At 39.0% G+C, this 21,237-nt stretch overlaps 2 protein-coding genes across 2 annotated transcripts; both read left to right on the top strand.

Moving 5' to 3' along the window:
* The first annotated feature begins 6,875 nt into the window (after positions 1 to 6,875).
* Positions 6,876 to 15,386, top strand: LOC103716245 (protein NRT1/ PTR FAMILY 5.2-like). Its single transcript, XM_008804168.4, has 4 exons — positions 6,876 to 7,051; positions 7,575 to 7,792; positions 10,863 to 11,416; positions 14,198 to 15,386. The coding sequence occupies exons 1-4, from the start codon at positions 6,931 to 6,933 to the stop codon at positions 15,063 to 15,065; spliced, it is 1,761 nt and encodes a 586-aa protein (XP_008802390.3). The 5' UTR covers positions 6,876 to 6,930; the 3' UTR covers positions 15,066 to 15,386.
* Positions 15,387 to 17,010: 1,624 nt separating this feature from the next.
* LOC103716270 (MDIS1-interacting receptor like kinase 2-like) lies at positions 17,011 to 20,550 on the top strand. Its single transcript, XM_008804205.4, has 2 exons — positions 17,011 to 19,498; positions 20,255 to 20,550. Exons 1-2 carry the CDS (start codon positions 17,011 to 17,013, stop codon positions 20,548 to 20,550), a joined length of 2,784 nt encoding a protein of 927 aa, XP_008802427.2.
* Positions 20,551 to 21,237: the final 687 nt, after the last annotated feature.

Raw genomic sequence — 21,237 nt, 5'->3', positions numbered from 1 at the left:
AATGGCGTTATGAGTCAACAGCCCACCCACTGGCCTGATGCATGGCCCAGGGCCATGTTTTTGTGAGACTTTCTACAAGGAAATGTTAAATCATTTAGACTTTCTTGGCTTTGCTTTCTCATTGAATATTGGTATCAACTGGAAGAGAGTCCAACCATCATCTGGAAATACATTAACCAAGGGTAGGGGTTGCCGAGTTTAATAACATTGTCAGCAATGGCAGCTAACACATTAAAATAAATCTATATTGACATTACTCGCGCTGCATTCTCTAATCTACCCACATGTTCGTGTCGCAGCCTCGTTCACGTCAATGGTGACGTCCAAAATAACAGTTGCCATCCTTTCTAAGAAAATATGAGTTTCTATGCAGTTTGTGGTGGTTGGTAAAATAGCAGAGTTAATTCCAAGACTTTGGCTGTTCTTGGGTTTCCTAATCCTTCTGCAATTCCTTCAGAAATCTGCTAGCCCTCTGTTTGGTCCACTCCAAGCAACTGGGTTGCTGTTCCTCTAGTGTTATTTTTTCTTCCTCTTTCTGAAGTAAATTCTCTAATCCTCTGTTGCTCTCTGCTGTAACTCTGTTCCTTTTTAACATTTTAATGAATACTGGGAGGCAGTTGCCTTCCTCACTATCAAAAAAAAAAAAAAAAAAAAAGGATTAAATGGTTTACATTGTATGCCTGATTGAGATCTTAGAAACCCAGGGCTGAATTGTTGGTGATCTTCTTTACGGCCATATAATGATTTTAGAATCTTCTGAAAAATGCTATTTTGAAAAAAATCTGTGAAAACAAATATGAAAACACTTTTAGTTTGCTATGCAATATCATATACCAGTCATCCCACATGCCGAAGTACCTCGATAAATGCAGATTGAATAAAAAAAATAGTTTTGACTGTTGACTGAAAAAATTATTTTCAACTTGATCAAGATTTTGAATTTAAACATATTGCTTTATTTAGTTAAATATGATGAATAAAATTTTATATCATTTTTTAGGGTGGTGATTTTTTTTTTTTTTGATTAAGCCAAAGAGTACAAAGAGTCAATTGTAAGAGGAGAACGCAGCATTCCAAAGAGGAAACAAAGTTCTGTTACAAGTGAGTACAAGCAATTCAGAGATCTGATGTTAGCTCTCCGAAGTCTTTAATTTTATAATGGATATTTTTTTAATCATCATGATGGATGTTATTGCTAGATTTGATGTTACTTGATCAGGATTTGCTGCAGTGCATTCTAGAAGATTTGCAGGATATTTTTTTTGAAATTTTTCCTTGTATAATAAATGATCTTGCTTTGTCTCGTAGCAACCGATTGCAGATGGTGGCAAGTCAAGTATAAGTGTGGTAAGTATAAAGTATTCTAATTTCTTCACAGAGAGAGAGAGAGACGGCAGTGAACGGTGGGAGGGGAGAGGGAGAGAGAGCTACATAGGGATTCGTGCCGTTCAAATTAAAAAAATAAAACAAGTCAGGTAACTTGGCATCCATTATACCTACTAATAATAACTGAGGGGGGTAAATATCCACTTTTTAATTAAAAAAATATTAAAAACTCCTGCTTGACCCGCTTGTCATCTTGTTGGGTGGGGGGTTTAATTCTGCCCTAGGAAAGGGAGATCTCTGTGTCATCTCCATCGACAACCAAAACCTTGACTCTCTTTTTTTAGGAAGGGTATGAACGTTTCCTTTGAAGCAGATAAGACTATTAGAAGTTTGAACGTAGGTTGATGAAAGTGATAGATGTTAGAGATTAGATTTCAGCGCCGCTGGCTTTTCTCTGTCCCTGCCGGAAGGTGACAAGTGGGTAGGACTGTTAATAGGCCGAGTTGCTCGGGCCCGGCTCGGTAAAAGTCCGGCTCGAGCTCGGCTTGTTAGTCAAACAAGCCCGAGCCCGAGCCTAAAATGAGACCCGTTTAAATCCGAGCCCGAGCAGCTCACGAGCCCAAATGAGGGCTCAGTCCAATTAACAAGTTAATTGGGTCCCAACTAAACTTGAACTCAACCCAATTAAATTTTATTTGGCTTAATCAATTTAAATCCCAATCTGATTGAGCCCAATTGGATTTAGATTAGACCCAACCCGAGCTAACCCAAATTCATTTAATTTCTTTAAATCGGATTGGATTGGTTTGGGTTCGGACTTAACCCATTAACCCGAACCCAACCCGTTAACCCATTCCCTCCTCCTCCTCTTTCTTTTTCTTTTCTTCTCCTTTCTTCTCGGTTTCTCCAGAACCTTCCAGCGAGGGCGCCTCTTTCTTCTCCGTTCTCCCTTTCTCCCCCTTTCTTTTCCTCTCTTTGCCGACTCCTCCTTTCCGTTCTAACGCGATAAAGGAGGAGAGGAGAAGGCCTCCTCCACCGACGAATCAGAGGAGGAGTCCCTCGCACAGGAGGGTCGGGCCACGGCCGGCAACGCCCGCGGCCGACGCCCGCGCCGGCGGTGCTCACGGCCGAAGCCAGTGGCCGCCGCATGCGACGACGAACCGGTGAGTCCTTTCTTCTCTTTTCTTTTTTCTTTCGTTCTTTCTTTCCTTCTTTCTTCTTCTTTTCTTTCTTTTTTTCTTTCCTTCGTTCTTCTCTCCGACGACGAACCGAGCTCGGGGATGGGGATGGGGCGGGCTCGAGCTTGGGCTCGGGTTTGGGCTCAGGCTCAGGCAAACGAGCTTTACAAGCTCAAATCCAAGCCTTTGCTATGCCAAACAAGCTTGAGCTCGAGCTCAATACAGGGCTCGGTACTAAGCCCGAGCCTGAGATTTTTTGAAACGAGCCGAGCCGAGCCCGAGGGAGGCTCGGGCTCGGCTCATTAACAGCCCTACAAGTGGGGGCGAAGATTTGTGCGGTAGAGGTAGAGCCGTAGAGGGAAAGGACGGGTTGCGCTTAAAGCATGGGACTGGCGAAAGTCGAGAAATTATTTCTTATATCCGATCTATCAGCTCAACGGTAGGTCCGATAATAATATACTGCCATATGAATATGTTGGCCAGCTCAACGTAATAAAAAAAAGGAAAATACATTTGGCAGATGCTTTTGCTCCCCCTTCCGAATGAAAGGAACCTATCTCAGCACCCTGACCTTTTATTTTATTTTATTTTATTTTATTTAACATATTCTAGTATAGGTGCAGCCAACCGAATCAAGAGCAAGAATCTAACCTAGCAGTGCAGGAAGGATCCTCTAATAAGTCTAAAGGATCTCTTCAGAATGTTGAACTGCATATGTAGCCACTCAATTGGTGGCTCGGTTTGCCTTCCGGTAAACATGCACAACCTGAAAGGTGCTACATCCTTCTAGCATATGCCGGATGTCTGACCCCCTCTTCGATTCTTCTCCTTTCACCACCCTCCTCATCTCCGCTTCCCCTCCAACGGTAGATCCGATAAATTTTTTTATTCTCTAAATTTTAATTATTTTAAATATTTTTTTTTGTGAGATGTCTTTTTTACAAGAGTCATGGCTTTTTAAAAAAGAATGTTAGTTTTCAAAAAGATACGGTGTTTCTGAAACATTACATATCTTCGAAATCATCGCATATCTTCTGTCTTCTAAATAGAGCATATAAATAGTCTCGTCCATGATTAATTCAAAAACAATCTAATCTCTTTTATTTTTTTCCGTATTCTATCTTCCAAGAATTTCTTCTACAAATAGAAAGTTTTTTCACTCTTCTAACTTTCTGCTTTTTATTTTTTTATTTTCTAGATATCTAAAGAAGTTGGTCGAATTAAACCTCCCAGCGATCGTGCTTGTTAGAGGAGAATCGGGCTGAGCCGGTTGTCATAACTCAGGAACGAGATCGTCATAGACCAGTACGTAGGGGGCGAATCACGTAAGAATAGTATATATCATATGTCTCGATTCAGCCAAGCTTTTTCAATCATTTAATTTTATTCTAATAAATTATATTTTTTAAAAAAAATATAAAATAAAGATATAATAGTTTCTAGGTATTTTTCCAACACTTGCACCAGCCTCGGCGGTGACTTCCCCAACTTTCCCAAGGGCATCCTCAGCTTCGAGCTCATGGACCAGTGCTGCTCCCAGTCCCTCTGCTCCGCACCATCATCTTTTCTGAAACCGTCACCTTTGTTCACCTCATGGCTCGTCCCTTCCATGCATGTCCGCTTGTCCGCCGCAGCCATCGAGGCCGACACCCCACTGCCTCCACTTCTCCGGCGCCGATGAGCTTTGGAACCACGGCATCTCCGCCTGCGCCATCCCCATCTTTCCGAACCACTCCACTGCAATCCTTCAGCAACTTTGGGCCGGTTTGATTTTTTTCTAATTATTTTATTCGTGGACATGTGGCAGCATTATTTTGATCCCTGGAGGACCAAAATAAAATTTCTCCCTCGTTATTCGCTTGTTTCACTTTAGTATGCCAATTTAAGCTGACGTGGTGGGTCATGCAAAGCCTTTTATATGGCCCATTTATAGAAATTCTATGCCCACAAATGGGCATCTACGTATGCCCACAGACATTGAGCACAGGATGGAGTATGGCAGTGGAATATATCCAAATTAAGCCCTTAATAGCATTTCTTCATTGACCTCAAACTCGGTTGTCAAAAGCAACATAAATGGGTTTGTTATCCTAGGTGATGGCGGTGATCCTAAGGCACTAATTGGGTGACCCATTAGAGTTGCAGGAATCCCGCTCGAAGCTTCAGCTTTGCAGGAGTCTCTCTCTCGCTCACCATTAGCAACGCACTCGCACTATAATTGAAATTGATTAACTTACCTTGCTCACAATCCATAAAATGGAGTCCGTCCCTTCCAATATCTATGCAGTCATCTTCCTTTGCTTCGTAATTAATGATAGAGAGTCTTGAAGAATCACCCTCGTTCATGCCGGACCACCAACGAAGTCCATAACTTCTAGAAAAACGGCGGTATCTGGTCTCCTTGTCACAGCCATGACGTTTTCTTCCTCCAGAGTACAAAATTTACACCATCTTTTCTGAGGCAAAAGCTGACGGTTCCTTCCAGCTGGTAAATGCGACGTGTGCATATAACTTGTCAACGGTTGATCTTAAAAAATCAACATATTAAAATAAGTAAATTACAAAAAAAAATTAAGATTAAAAGTGAATTACATATATATTCAATAATTTAAAAAACCAATGTTTATCCATCTGAGACTTATTTTTATCCAATACTTATCCATAACTTAACATATTGTTAATCAAACTATTAACCTTAAATTTTAAAAATAATTAAAATAATCTTAAATGAAATAACAGTAAACTAATGAGTATGGGTTTTATAATTATTGAGTATAAGTATTATGAATATAAATTTTAGAGATTTTTTTATAATTTACTCCAAGACATTTTAGCCAATTGGCCAGTTTCGTCTCTACGTAAAGAAGATCAAGATCTATTGTCTCATAATTCTGGCTTGTGCCTTGCAGGATACTTCTGGGGCAAAAATCATATGGAGAATTCAATTGAGGTAGCATGACGTTAAACTGCTCTCTTAAATTTGACTTTTTACCAAGAGATGTGTCAATTTGTTTTCTCTTCTTACTCTTGGAAATGATAGGCAGTCTCATGCTACAGCTCACACGGAGATGGGAAAGACACTAGAGGACATGATTTTGCCCCACAAGTACTAAATTGGACCATTCGATGAGAGATCCAATGAGCTCTTGGATTGCATCCCTCTCGACCCCGGCGACGTACGCCCCACCGAGGCTGGCTGGCGGCTGTGTTTCGTGTGCAAGAACCTGTGAACTGTGTCAGCAAAACCGTGTTGACTGGGGAGACTCCTTTCCCATTAAAAAAAACAAATCACAAACAAAACTTGTGCCCATATGCGACGTATACAGTGGAACCATTAAATTAGTCACAACATATGCGGAACCGTATATTTAGTTCTATAGTAAATAGGTTTTGGGTACTTATATAGAATAAAAAAATACAAATAATACCTTTCAGCTAGTCATTTCGAACAAAATGTTGGGCTATTACAAATTGTAACATCTATGAACTAGGAAATATTGCAGCACGGATATATTAGAATTGGCCACGAGCCGATTATAATGCTTGTGATCAGATTTAAATGGATTTGAACTCTTAGCCTGATGAGAACGTCAGAACTGAAATAGGAGTATGTGAGGACCCATGTAGACATGTGTTTAATCCCACATTAGTGAATTTTTACAACATAAGAGTTTAATGTTTGCCAAAAAAAATATCCAAAAGAGAGAGAGAGAGAGAGAGAGAGAGATTGAAAACTATCAATTGATTTTTATATCATATCAACCTATAATTTAGGATCAATATGAGATATTTTACTTTCAAATTAGTCTACGCCGGAAGGCATTAATCCTTAGAATGTCCGGCAAACCTCTTATATGGCAATAAAACCTAGTTTAGCATGCATTTTGGTTACATGCTTGGGTATACAAAAATTTCATAATTACAACATCACTGAATGTTTGCTCAAATAAGATCGATTGTTGTTACTTAGATAAGGGGACAAAGGTTCGGCTCTGATCGAAGTTAGCCATTGAAAGATAGGATAGGTACAAAGATTCAAAAAAAAAGTTGGGAATTAGTCTCTTTCTAATCTAATTAAATCTAAAAGAAAAAAAGAATGCAAAAGGAGATTGGAAAAATGATGCAGCATGAAAACAAGTTGACCATACATAATCCAGCGAGCGACAAAACCGCATACACCGCATACCAGTGCGCCGGCGTGGACTGCGGATTGCCGCTTGGAACGACCGCGAATATAGGTTTTTTTACGATTACTGAGAGCTTCCTCACCTGTCCGCTTCAATGAGCCATCAATGAAACCGACAAGAGAGCAATGGCAGGTCCCGTAATAACACTCCATTGCTCTGGAACACACCTTTGCAAAATCTCAGTGGACAAAGTCTATAAAATGGCTACCTCTCAGAGAAGCTAAGGTCACAGCAAAACAATGGCAGAGAGCTTGGAAACAAGGCAGGGTGAGTACGCCAAGGATGGCTCTGTGGATCTAAGAGGGAATCCTGTTCTTAGGTCCAAAAGAGGAGGATGGACTGCCTGCTCTTTTGTTGTGGGTAATGCCTCCAAACTATTCCATTTGTGCCATGCTTCCAAAGCTTTCAGCATTTCCCATATTCTTTTCTAAGTTACATCTCATGCTTCTGCTTTAATGATCTTAATACCGAAATAAGCTACTATGTACACTCTTTTGCAATACTACTGAGTTACAAACAGCTGCTCCTCAACACTTCACGCATAATTTAAGCCAGGGTTTTTACTATGGTAGAGCCTCCAAGAGTATATAGTTGATAGAGCCTTCTTAACCTACCATGTGATTTGCATAGCTAATGTTCCATTATGCTGCCTTCATGTTACTGTGCTACCTGTAAAAACCCTTAAATGACTCTCTTCTGAAAGTCTGAAACCCTTTAGAAAGAAACTCAGGTTTATATTTACTGTTGTTGGTTTTCCTTTTTCTTTTCTTTGGTTTAACTGTTCAGCAATACTTAAAACATAGTTGCATAGAACATGTAGTCTTTCTAAATAATTTGTCTTTCTTCCTCTGATGTTATTGATTTGTTCTAATGGTGGCTGTAGTGTATGAGGTGTTTGAGAGGATGGCATACTATGGCATATCATCAAACTTGGTGATTTATCTCACAAAGGTGCTTCATCAGGGCACTGTCACTGCATCAAACAATGTGACTAACTGGGTCGGCACCGTGTTCTTGACACCCGTATTGGGTGCGTACATCGCCGATGCCCATCTAGGTCGTTATTGGACCTTTGTCAGCGGATCTGCCATCTATCTTGTGGTAATTATTTTGCTTATCATCTGTATTTATGATCTGTTTCATCTCAGCAAAATCATTTGGTTGTGATTCTTTGGTTCTATCTTTGCATGATTACTAGTATTGTTTCTACAAAATTGCCTCTTTATTTATGTTCCAGATGTTATGATGAATTAATTTTACTAAGCACCAGTTACAGGTTCTTCGTCTTTATGTTTCTGGCTAATGAAGAAAACTGTGTATGCCTTTCTATGTGAAAGTGGTTTCATATGGATTATATGAATCTTATTCTCTATGGTTATTTTTTCCCTTCATTATGGAAAGGCTGAGCTCAGGCTGAACTCGGTCTAATTGTAACTTAAAAATAGATGTATTATTTAGATGCGTTGATTCGTATATAGTAATGAAAGCCTAATGAATCCAACCCAATCTTCGGTCCTCTCTTTCCAAAAGAAAAAATACCGTCGTGATCGATTAACAATATATTTAACTCAACTTGTGAAGCTTTTACTTGAAACTTTTAGGTGATTATCATGGAATAGAACCTAGAGCAGAACCCATAATGTTCTAATTGGTCAGTACTTCTATAGGCCTCGCACCATGTACTATTAGAACACAAAATATGTGCTTTGCTGCATGGTCACATTCAAGAGTTATTTGGTTCATGGAAAAAATTCTCCTTTCTAGAATGTTTTTTTCTGAAAAACTGATGCATGGGTATATGATGCCTGGAAAAGTAATTTCTGCATGTTTGGTTGGCTATGAAAAAATGGGACATTTCAAGATGGCTTATGTTTGATTGAGTATCTACTTTTCTAAAAAAGTTGTGTAAAATACCTGTTATGCCTTTAATAAAAGGAAAGACCTTATCCTATACTATCTCCAGACTTAAGGATATTTTTGGGGAAAAAAAATTCTAATTTTCAGCCGATGAGAATTGGACTTTTCCATATCCTATATAAGTTTTTCTTTCTCATGAAATATAGAAATCTTATTTCCATAAAAAAGCTACTTTTCTATCGCTCTTTTTTGAAAACTCAACTAGAGGTATTTCTTTATTTTTTCGTTGACTATACTTTTTCCTCTTCATTTCTTGCGAACCAAACGAGTCTTCGGTTTATGAAGTGGCACCTCCTGACCAGGCTTTACATTTCACATGCTAGTGGATAGGTAGTAATCAGATACTCCTGAGAGCACCTATTGTTATTTCAAATATAGCTATTTTGTTTCTTATTCCATTTAACCAATGATGGTCAGTTCAATCTACTTCCATGAGGACATACGGACAAAGTAGTCACCTTCCAAGTTGCCTGGACTCAAGAGATTGGTCCTTAGCCTGTGGTCTTTACTCCGTAGACTTTTCCTCCCTAACATTGCCGTTGGCCTTAGGTAACCATACAGACCTGTCCAAGGTTACTTATGTCCCTTGCCCTTAATTGGTGTGCTGAATAGTCCAGTCTTGATTTTTTTGATCCAACCATCTGCTTGACTTATTGTGCTGAACCTCTTGGATCAGCGTCAAAGTACATTAATGAATATCGAATCTTGGACAACTTGTTCATGTGATGTTTTTGTCCTTTTTAGACTACCATTCGTCCTCTCTCTTTCTCATTTAATCATTCTTCATGGTCCAATCTCTATGGGTTGGGTTGAAGAGCTCTCATGATGTCACTAGGAGGAAACCGCTCGACATATCATATTGCATGATGTTTATCCAAGTGCATGACACATGTGACACGTATGTCTCATTATTTGAGATAATTGTTGGCACTCTCATCAGTATGTTTTGTAGGATGTACAAATTTACCTTTTCAAAAGACACAGTATAATAATCTATTCAAATCTAATTACAAGCACCATGATCGGCTTGTGATCAGCCCTAAAAAATTCGTGCTGCAGTGTCCTCTAGTTCACGTAGATTATGGGCCAAGTTCGCTCTGATACTATCTGTAACAATCTAGGACCTCACCAAAAATGACTAGCCGAAAAGTATTATTTGGGTTCCTTAATCCTGTATAAATATCCAAAATTTATCCAGCGAATAACCGATGTGGGACTAAATACACGCATGCACGGATCTTCACACACATCATCTACTTGTTCGCCGAAAATAGAACTGCTAGTTTTATGTCTCTTAATTAACACCACCCAGAAAACTTGTATGGCTTTCAATTTGGTTACGACTTCGGAAATCTCAAATTATGAGACAATGTTTTTTTAAACTTCTCATATGCCTAGCTGAAACTTGGAATGACATCTTAGAATAATTTCATACCAATAAAACTTATAGGTTTCCAAATAAATAGGACAGCATAGTAGTATCAGGATTGATATATAAAGCATCTCGCAGAGCACATGTGGGTCTGAAGTAGTATAAGAAATCCTTTTCATTCTGCTCATCTCCATTTCACTCTTTGCCTGAATTCTCCTCTCTATTCCTTTTGGAGCCATCTTGCATGCATGCATGCATTAGGTAACACCACTACATATTTCTTCTTCAACCTATCGTTATCAGTAACTTTCCATGCCAACAGAGAAGTTGGGCAACGGGTCCTCTATAATCTTAGTTGACACATAAACTGGTTATAAACATTCCAAATCCCAAGTCACTTGTATCAGTTTCCTGTTTAAACCAACCATCTGTATTTGATCCAAGTCTTCCAAGAGGGCACTATCATTTTAGCAGTGCTAATAATCAACCATAAGAACTAGACCACAATCTTCAAATATGAAAAGAACATGAAGTTTATTTTTCATACAAAAAACTAATTCATCTCCATATGTCCTAACTATCTAATTGTGAAACCTTATCTCTGGTTCTAAATATAAAATTCACCGTCTTGATACCGGACACGTACTAGTGCCACACTAGCACTGTATCAGTACGATACGGCACGGAGTTTTTTTGGCATATTGAGTGTTAGTACGCCTCCTGTACCGAGTACCGTTATGCTCATTCCATGTAATGCTAGTTTTCTCATTCCATGATCTCGGTGACGACGAGTTCAAAATGGAGACATGTTCTTTTATGCACTACATTAAACTCTTCATTTTTCAGAACAGCAGCCATTACTGATCTTATATGTGCTAACAGGGAATGTGCTTGCTAACACTAGCGGTTTCTGTACCAACATTCAAGCCACCACCTTGCAGAGCCACCTGCGAACCTGCTTCGACATTGCAACTATGTGTGTTTTTTGGGGGACTGTACATACTTGCACTGGGAAATGGTGGAACCAAACCCAACATTTCAACCATAGGTGCAGGCCAGTTTGATGAGTTCGATCCAAAGGAGAGGATGCACAAGCTTTCCTTCTTCAATTGGTGGATGTTTAGCATCTTCCTGGGGACACTGTTTGCCAATACATTCCTGATCTATCTGCAGGACAATGTTGGCTGGACTGTTGGATATGGAATTCCAACTCTTGGTCTTATAATCTCAGTAATCATTTTCTTGGCCGGCACACCATTTTACAGGCACAAGGTGTCACAAGGAAGTCCATTTACTAGGATGGTTAGGGTTATGGTGGCTGCAGTGAGGAAGTGGAAACTTCCCATTCCAAATGACCCAAAGGAACTTCATGAGCTGGATTTAGAGGTGTACACAAGGAAGGGGAAGTTTAGAATTGACTCCACCAATTCAATAAGGTTAGTAACACTACAATTATCCCGAAAATTAGAAACTTTCTTTGAATTTCGAGGTTAATTTTTCTGCAATTTCACAAATTTAACTTTTATTTGAGAAAATCACAAATTTATCCTTTTTTTCTTGTTCTTATATAATTGCTAAAATGATTTTGTTACTTGCACATTGCACACCTTACAAACTATTACAATGATGGCAATAAGCCAATCTTCACCATTTGTTTCCATTATGTGCAAGCAGAATTATTTTAGTTCTCGAATGAGATAATTGTATGTTTTAAGTCCCGTTATCTTAGCAGTCTTTCGTGAATATTGAAGCCTAAAATCCCACATATATGTGGTGTACTAGTGGTCCTCTTGGTAAAATTTCTTATCTTTCATTAGTAATTTGGTCACAACCTTTACTTATACAAGAACTCAGAACCTTAGATTATATTTTAAGTGCACTGAACATATGCCATGGCCATACGTTCTTTTCCAAGTACATTACCATTAAAGTTCTAAGTTTTTGCTAAATCAGTACTCATTAGCAATCCAAAATCACCAACTAGAATTTTACCATAATATGAAAATCAAATTCAGAGTTGCCATGTGAAGGTCGGAATAGAGATACTGTAGTACAAAATTTTAAAGTTGACAAATATCAAATAAAACTAGTTTGGCTACTAAATAAAGTTTAGAAAAATTACAAAGACACCCCTCTAAATTTGGGCTAGTTACACTTAGATCCCAAAAGTTTTAAAAAATTCAATTAGCCAACAAAACTTTATTTTTGTTGCAATATAACTAGCCATCTATCTAAAATTTGGCATCATTAACAGACTGAGAAAAAGACCAAAATATCCTTGACTCAGAGAGGCCTGATTGTAGCTTTTATGTGATCTCATAGCGCTCCATTCTTTATGATTCATCCACGCACAGATCTTAAAGCGCTCCATCTTATATAATTTATCCATTTGTACATATCTCAAATTGCTCTATCCTCTATCATCCATCCACCTGCACATATCTCAAAGACTCTATCCTCTATTATCCATCTGCTTACATAGATCTCAAAGCGCTCCATCATCTATCATTCATCCATCTGCACAAATCTCAAAGCACTCTGTTTATTGTCCACTCATGCTGCACAAATCTCAAAGCACTCCTCATCTATCGTTCATCCATTGCACACATCTTAAAGCACCTCATTCTTTATCATTCAATCAGCTACACATATCACAAAATGCTTCATTCTCTATCATCCATCAACCTGCACAGATCTCAAAGCACCTCATCCTCTCATCTGTCCATATGCGCAAATATCAAAGCATCCTGTATGTCATCTATTCCTACACAAATCTCAAAATGCTCCTCTATCATCCATCCGCTTGCACAGATATTAAAGCACTATTCTTTATCATTCGACTGCCTACACAAATCTCAAAATGCATCGTTTTCTATCATCCACCAACCTACAGAAATCTCAAGACATCAGCCTCTATCATCCATCCATCTGCATAAATCTCAAAGCACTCCATCAACCTACACAAATCTGCTTGCACAGATTTCAAAGCACCTCCTCTATCGTTCATCCATCTTCACAGATCTCAAAGCACCTCATTCTTTATCATCCATCCACTTACACAGATCTCATAGCACTCCATCCTTTATCATCCATCGACTTGCAGAAATCTCAAAGAGCTGCATTCTCTATCATCCATTCTCCTGCATAGATCTCAAAGCGCTTCATCCTCTCATCCATCTGCTTGCACAGATCTTAAAAGCGTTTCATCCTCTATAATCCATCCGCCTGCACAGATGTCAAAGTGCTCCATCTTACATCATCCATCCAACCACACAGATGTCAAAGTGCTCCATCCTCTATCATCCATCCAAGCGCACAAATCTCAAAGCACTCGAATCCTCTATCATCCATCCAACTACACAGATCTCAAAGCACTCCATCCTTTGTCATCCATCCGCTTGTGCATATCTCAAAGCACTCCATCCTTTGTCGTCCATCAACTTGCACAGATCTCAAAGTGCTCCATCTTTTGTCATTTGTTCGCATGCACAGATTTCAAAGCACTCCATCTTCTCTCATTCATCTGTTTGCATAGATCTTAAAGTGTTTCATCCTCTATCATCCATCCACCTGCATAGATCTCAAAGCATCCCGTCCTCTATCATCCATTCGCCTACATAAATCTCAAAACGTCCCATTCTTTATCATCCATCCAACTACACAGATCTTAAAGCACTACATCCTTTGCCGTTCATCTGCCTGCATAGATTTCAAAACACTCCATCCTCTGTCATCCATCATCTTGCATAGAGCTCAGAGCAGTCTGTTCTTTATCATTCATCTACTTGTACTAATATCAAAGCATCCATCCACACCCCTTGCTAAGTTGGTGGGAAGGGTAGTTTTGATGTTTTATAAAATTTAGTTATTTTATTATGAAGATAGATAGCGAACTTGAAGTTTTGGTGGCTAATTAGCATTTTTTTAACTTTTGGGGTCTAGATATAAATAGTCCAAATGGCAAAGCATTATTTCCCAAGACAGTCTAGTAACTTTCCATCCGGCAAAATTACGTTGGTGGTCAACAACAAAAAAAAAAATCTACATTATTACGTTAGATATTTTGGGATAGTGATTATTAAGATTTTAAAAACTAGTTTGACTGTTAACTGTAAATATAAAGAAAGTTATTTTATTATTTTACCAAACTTTATAAGCATTATTCGCAAATCTAGTGCTAGTAACTTTTAGCTTCCTTTTTTCATGAACAAACGCAGGTTCCTCAATAAAGCTGCAGTCAAAGGCGGCTCCGACACCCCATGGACATTGTGCTCCGTGACGCAAGTGGAGGAGACAAAACGAATCCTTCGGATGCTTCCAATTTTGACTGCAATGTTCATCCCGTGCACGGTGATTGCTCAAACCAATACCCTTTTTATTAAACAAGGTACCACTCTGAATCGACACATTGGACCTCACTTCCAAATCCCCCCTGCATGCCTTCAAGCATTTGTGACAATATCCATGCTTGTCTCTGTTGTTCTCTATGACCGTTACTTTGTGAAGGCCATGAAGGTTTGGACAAAGAATCCTAGGGGAATCACACTCCTTCAAAGAATGGGAGTAGGACTTGTTCTCCAAATCATATTAATGCTAGTCGCCTCCATAACTGAGAAGAGTAGGCTAAGCATTGCTAGAAGTCATGGACTGGACAAGACTGGGGGACAAGTTCCTGTTACTATCTTCATACTAATTCCTCAGTTTGTGCTTATGGGAATGGCTGATGCTTTCTTGATTGTGGGGAAGATAGAATTCTTCTATGACCAAGCTCCAGAGAGCATGAAGAGCTTGGGAACTTCATATTCTTTGACTGCTTTTGGTGTGGGTAACTTCCTCAGCAGTTTTCTCTTAAAGTTAGTCTCTAATATCACGAGCAGACATGGTAAAGGGTGGGTTCTAAATAATCTGAATGCCTCTCATCTGGATTACTATTACGGATTCCTTACCATCCTTACTGTCCTAAATTTCATGTACTTCTTATATGTGAGTAAAATTTACTCCTACAAAGTGGAGCTATTTGAATCAGTTGATGCATCTAGGGAGCATCAAGGGGCACCATATGCTCAGAGGGAATTGTGTACCTAAAGCTAAATGCTTTCAATCTATTGAGTGCAGCAGATTAAAGGCCAAATGACCAGTTTATTTTATGGCTGAAGTGAATCTTTGAGAAGCTAAGGGTTGTACTGTTTACATGGTGGTTGCTTCCAAGGACCTGCTTGTGGAAACAAGCATAGGGAATAAGGGGAGGTCAAGGATACATTTATGTATGTAGATTTTCTAAATATATGAAATACTTCTGCTTTCATCTTGTAATATGACTTGTAAGAAAGTTCTACATGCTAGTAGCTTTATATCTCCTTCAATTTACAAAATGAATCTCTACTCCAGAGAAGGATGGATTTCCAACTGTGTAAATGCCTCTTCTGATATTATATATGCTCAAACTTGGGTGGAAGGAAGATTGGGTTGTTAAACTAGAGGACATTCTACTATATTTTTGTGTGCTTCTATGGAAATAGGCTTCACTTGTCTGAAAACAAATAAATTTTCATCAACTCATTCTTCTTCTAGACTATGCTCTTGATGAATGAGTCAAGCTCTCGGCAGTAGTCTTGTCATGGAGTCTCTCTCTCTCTCTTCCTTTTTTTCAAGAAAGATGGAGCCTCTGTAGTTGGTTGCACGTATTATGTACAAGTTAATGGTTTTGCCTCAACAAAGCCTATTTGTTTGCCAGCTTTTGATTGCTGGTTACAAGTCCCTTATTCTCTCATTTGCTTTACTTTAAATAGCTCAATGCAAAGAAGAATGGAACTTTGGCGGGTGCTGGTGTTTTCCGGATTGGTTTGGAACGCAAACAATAATAAGACCAAACACAGAAGCTTTTTAGAACTGCCCCACCACCTCATTGGCTTATCTTCTATGGTGGTGGTGTGAGTGTTTTTTTGGTGATGTGTGTTTCTTGGAGTTGTTGGTAGAGAGGGATGAAGGCATTGACTACAGTATTGAATACTATCTCTACTTCAGTTTCTTCTCCTCCTGATTGAAAGCCCCTGGAGATCTCAGTCGAGTCATTTCCTAGCTTGGGAACCAGGTTAACCAAGCTGAGCCTGAATCAAAGCCATCTAGCTAGGTTAAGGAAAGAGGAAAGACAGGACTATAATTAGCTCGACAAATATAGGCAAACTTCCGTTCTTCCAGACCCAAGAAAATGCTCCTAATACAAGTGTGGATTGAGTAAATATTTGTATTGAGATTGAGTCTTGGTGTCACAATAATATTATTCCATCATGAAAACCATCTCTCCGTACGTAGGAGAAAGGCTGCAGATGCCCGACCCTCCTCAAATTTTGCAATGGTGGGAGCTTCATACACTGGACCGCTCTTTTATTGAGTAATCTTTATATCTTGAGAGTGGATTGAAACTTGTCACAGAAGGGCAAAATCTTCTCTAAGATCATAATGTTCTGAAAGAATATTTGTTCCCTGAGTGTTACTTAGATACATCAAAAGGGGAAAAAAATAAAAGAACGAATGCAACTTAAGTTCCTTCCATCATTTCTTACATCAGCATCCTACATCAGAACTCTCCTGTTTACTTAATTAATTCCCAGGTCTCTCCTAAAGAAAACCATAATCTTTTCTTAGACACCAAGCTATTAGAAGTGAGTCGCAAGTAGGTAGGTGTGAAATGATCCAGTAATCAACCTAGAGACTGCAATTTAGTTGACTTCTCCGAAGAATTTTTAGGCACCAATCTCCTGACCTAGACCAATGGAACATCACTAGAAACAACATTCACACCTAATGCAATGCAGCAGCAGCAGCGTGAAAACTTCATTACCCCATTAAAAATGCTTTTTTATGTTTGGACTAAACAAAACCAACAAATATTATGAAAGTTCTGAATCTTATCCTTTGAATTTTGTGACAGAAAAATGTTGACCTGATGAATGAAACATCGGTAGAAGCATCCTCCGGACCTCATTAAAAGCAGCAGCAGCATACAACATCTGCCAAAACCAATAATACCATGGTTGCACCAAGATGCTTCTCCTTTCTTGCTTTCCCTCTAATCTTACATCTTGCCATCTCACTCTCTTCCAATGGAGCAGTTGCTGAATCAGAAGCCGAGGCTCTTCTCCGATGGAGATCCACTATTTCCGATCGACCGCTCAATTCTTGGCCGCTCGCTAATGCTAGCAGCACAAGCCCATGCAACTGGACAAGAATTACTTGCAACAATCTTGGAAGCATTACAGGGTTAAGCCTACAAAACCTCAGCTTGAATGGTACGCTAAATAACTTCAGCTTCTCCTCCTTTCCAAGTCTCATCCACCTTAATCTAAGCTTTAATGAACTCTATGGAGCAATACCACCCGGCGTTGGTGCTCTTACAAATCTGAGTACACTTGACCTCTCCTCTAATATGTTCAGTGGTGCCTTACCACTTTCACTCGCAAGTTTGAAAAACATGGTCTCTCTTAATTTAGCTGCAAATGATCTCACTGGTCATGTGCCCCCATCACTGGGTAACTTAACTAGCCTATCATACTTATCACTCTCCAATAACCATTTCAATGGTTTGATCCCATCTTCCTTGGGAAACTTGGCTAGGCTACTCTATCTAGACCTCTCTATTAATCAGATTTATGGTCCAATACCACCAGAAATTTGGAATTTGAGAAATCTCAGTACACTTGCACTTCATATAAACAAACTGAGTGGTTCGCTCCCTCCAGCTATCGGTAACTTGAGCAGTCTGACAGTGCTCTTTATATGTGAAAACAGTCTATCAGGCTCGCTGCCACAAGAATTGGCCAATTTAACCAAGTTGGTTGCACTATATGCAAGTCTGAATCAATTCTCTGGCTCTTTGCCAGAGGGATTATGTTATGGCTGTTCCCTGAAGTTCTTTACAGCAGATAACAACCAGTTCACAGGCTCCATCCCAACAAGCCTTGCGAACTGCACTAGTTTAACTAGACTAAGGCTCAACAAAAATAAGTTCACAGGCAATATCTCTGAAGCATTTGGACTGTATCCAAGACTACGGTATATCGACCTCAGTTCCAACGATTTCTATGGTGAAATCTCTAGGAACTGGCGATATTTACAAGACTTGACGGCGATAAAAATGTCTAAGAATAGGATTTCTGGAAGCATTCCAGCTGAGCTTGGGGAACTGACTCAACTAGGGGTGCTTGACCTTTCTTTGAACCAGCTATCAGGGGATATTCCAAAGGAGATAGGTAAACTGGGCCAGTTATACAACTTGAGCTTAAGTGGTAACAATTTGGCAGGGAGGATACCAGCTGAGATTGGAGAGTTGTCAAATCTACAACTTCTTGACATATCAGCTAATAATTTGACTGGAAATATACCAACACAATTGGGCAACTGCATCAAATTGCAATACTTAAAATTGAGCAACAATGAATTGAGTGGACGCATTCCAAATCAGATGGGTAATCTAGAGCATCTACAAAGTTTACTAGATCTTAGTCAGAACTCACTAAGTGGGGAGATAACACCACAAATTGGAAATCTACAAATGTTGGAAAGCTTGAATCTGTCACACAATAAGTTATCAGGACTTATCCCCTCCTCTTTAGGGAGTATGTTCAGCTTGTCAACCATTGACCTATCCTACAATGATTTAGAAGGCCCCCTCCCAAATGGCAGAGTCTTCAAGCAAGCTTCAATAGATGCATTTATGAATAACAAAGACCTATGCGGTGAAATAAAAGGTCTATCACCTTGTAACTCCTCATATACCAGTGTGAGGCATTCAAAAAACAAGCATCATATGATGATCATAATTATTCTAATTCCAAGTGCTCTTGTGATCCTACTAGTATCAGTTGGAGGCTTTGGTTTTTCAAAATGGAGATTGAAGAGGTCTCACATCATAAATAGCCAAGTGAGCAGCGAAGATCGGCTTTTAGAATGGAATTATGATGGGAGAATTGTCTACAGAGACATCATTGAAGCAACTGAGAATTTTGATAATAAATATTGCATTGGGGTAGGAGGATGTGGGACTGTTTACAAGACGCAACTGCGAAACGGAAAAGTTCTAGCTGTGAAAAAACCTCATCGATCAGAAGATGGAAGTTATTTTGATCAAGAATCTAAAAATGAGATACTGACTCTGATGAAAATTCGACACCGGAACATTGTGAAGCTATATGGATACTGTTCCCATGCTCAATGTTTTTTTCTTATGTACGATTACATAGAAAGAGGAAGCTTAAAAACTATATTAGAAAGTGATGAAAGAGCTCTTGAGTTAGAATGGCCTAAGAGACTCCAGATAATTAAAGGCATGGCTCATGCTTTATCTTATATGCACAATGACTGCAACCCTAGGATAGTACATCGAGACATATCAAGCAAAAATGTACTTGTGAATCACGATTTTGAGGCTGTCATCTCAGACTTTGGCACTGCTAGGATTTTGAAGCCTGACTCTTCAAACTGGACCACATTTGCAGGCACATATGGATATGCTGCTCCAGGTAACATGTAAAAGGATCCTGTAACTTTGATTTTTATAATATGCACATAAATGTAGTGATCTCTCTCTCTCTCTCTCTCTCTCTCTCTCTCTCTCTCTCTCTCTCACACACACACACACACACAAATACACAAAAAGAAGGTACTCGAATGTGCAACATTTAGAAATAGCAAGACGTTGATATTATGTAGAGCTAGATTTATCATATAATGATGATAGTGATAATAGAATCTTCTCCAAAAAGAGGAGAAGAAAAGAAAAGATGATCGTGATATAGAAAAAATGGTTCATATTTCTCAATCATGGCTTCAAATTACTATATATCAGACTCAAAATTATGTTATTAACTATTTTACCATCAAAATAAATTGTGTTTGGATATGTTTCTCCACAAGGTTTTCTAAAAGAGTTCCCTTTTGGGGGAAAATTTAAGTAAAAATTAATATTATAATAGTATTTAAGAAATTTTATATGTTAATTACCTTAGCACGAGCACAGAGAAATATATAGAAAGGGATGTTTCTTCTGTTACCATTGTTGTACTCCTAGATGAGATATTTATTTAGCTGTATTTGAAGTTTCTGATCTGTCCGCAGTGTAAGTAATTTCATTAAAAGTGTTAATTTTCAAATTGTTATCTTCTTTTAGCTCAAATAATAATTGAAAGAACATATATCACATAGTTCTAGTATGAGAGTTACTTCATTTAGTTGATCGATGTAAGATTATCAAAATGATTTGGCTCAATTATTTGCAGAGCTAGCTTACACAGGGATAGTCACCATGAGATGTGATGTATATAGCTTTGGAGTTGTAGCAGTGGAGGTGTTGATGGGAAGGCACCCAGGAGAACTAATCACTTCTCTGCCTTCAAAAAGTCATGGAAACATATTAATACAAGATTTATTGGACCATCGTCTCCCACCCCCTACGAAAGAGTATATGAATGATATCACCTCAGCAATGGCGCTGGCAGTTGAATGCATAAATCCTGATCCACAATATCGACCAAGCATGCAACAGATATCTCAGGAGCTTTCTGCAGGAGGATGAGCTTCTCATAATACATTCCACACAATTGAATCCTCTATAGCTAGTAAATTGAATTAGTAGCTCATGATAGTTATATTATTTTACTCTCTGATTTTCTGCTTATAGTTTACTATGCCTATAGCAATACATGTTACTTGGCATATATTAAATAGTAAAATGGTTTGTAAATTGAACTGGATCAGTTGCAATGGGTTCCTGCAGCAAAATCTTTATGGCATATTGTTACATGATTTTGTGTAGAATAACTAAATGACTTGTGTCAGTTCCATCTGCACCTATTGGAATAAGATGAGAGAGGGGGCTTTAAGAAAAAACAATACCTTTCGTAAGATCAATTATTCCTTCCTTTCAGGCATTCCTCCCTGTTCTCTGCTAGTATAGAATCCGCCAACCCACGTACTTATCCTACTTCGCCTCCCTGAACCCCTCAACCCAACCAGAACTTCTCCTTACGTTATGTCTGAGATGGGAAGCTGCCAAAATCTAGAGTGTCGGCATTCTTTCGTATATCCAAGTGTTGAAGGAGCAGAGAATGGCGACCTAGCCACTGCTGTTGCGGACTTCGATCCAAGCGTGCACTGCGCAGGTCGCAAGACCAACGAACTGCGAAGCCAAGTTTCTCTCGCGCATTTCATCGAACACATGCCGTGCTTGATTACTCTACCACCTTTCACATAGCCCACCTTC

This window comes from Phoenix dactylifera, chromosome 2, assembly GCF_009389715.1.
Source record: "Phoenix dactylifera cultivar Barhee BC4 chromosome 2, palm_55x_up_171113_PBpolish2nd_filt_p, whole genome shotgun sequence".
NCBI classification, from domain to species: Eukaryota; Viridiplantae; Streptophyta; class Magnoliopsida; order Arecales; family Arecaceae; genus Phoenix; species Phoenix dactylifera.
The sequence above is the reverse complement of the archived record's forward strand: the minus strand, read 5'-3'. Positions and strand labels throughout refer to the sequence as shown.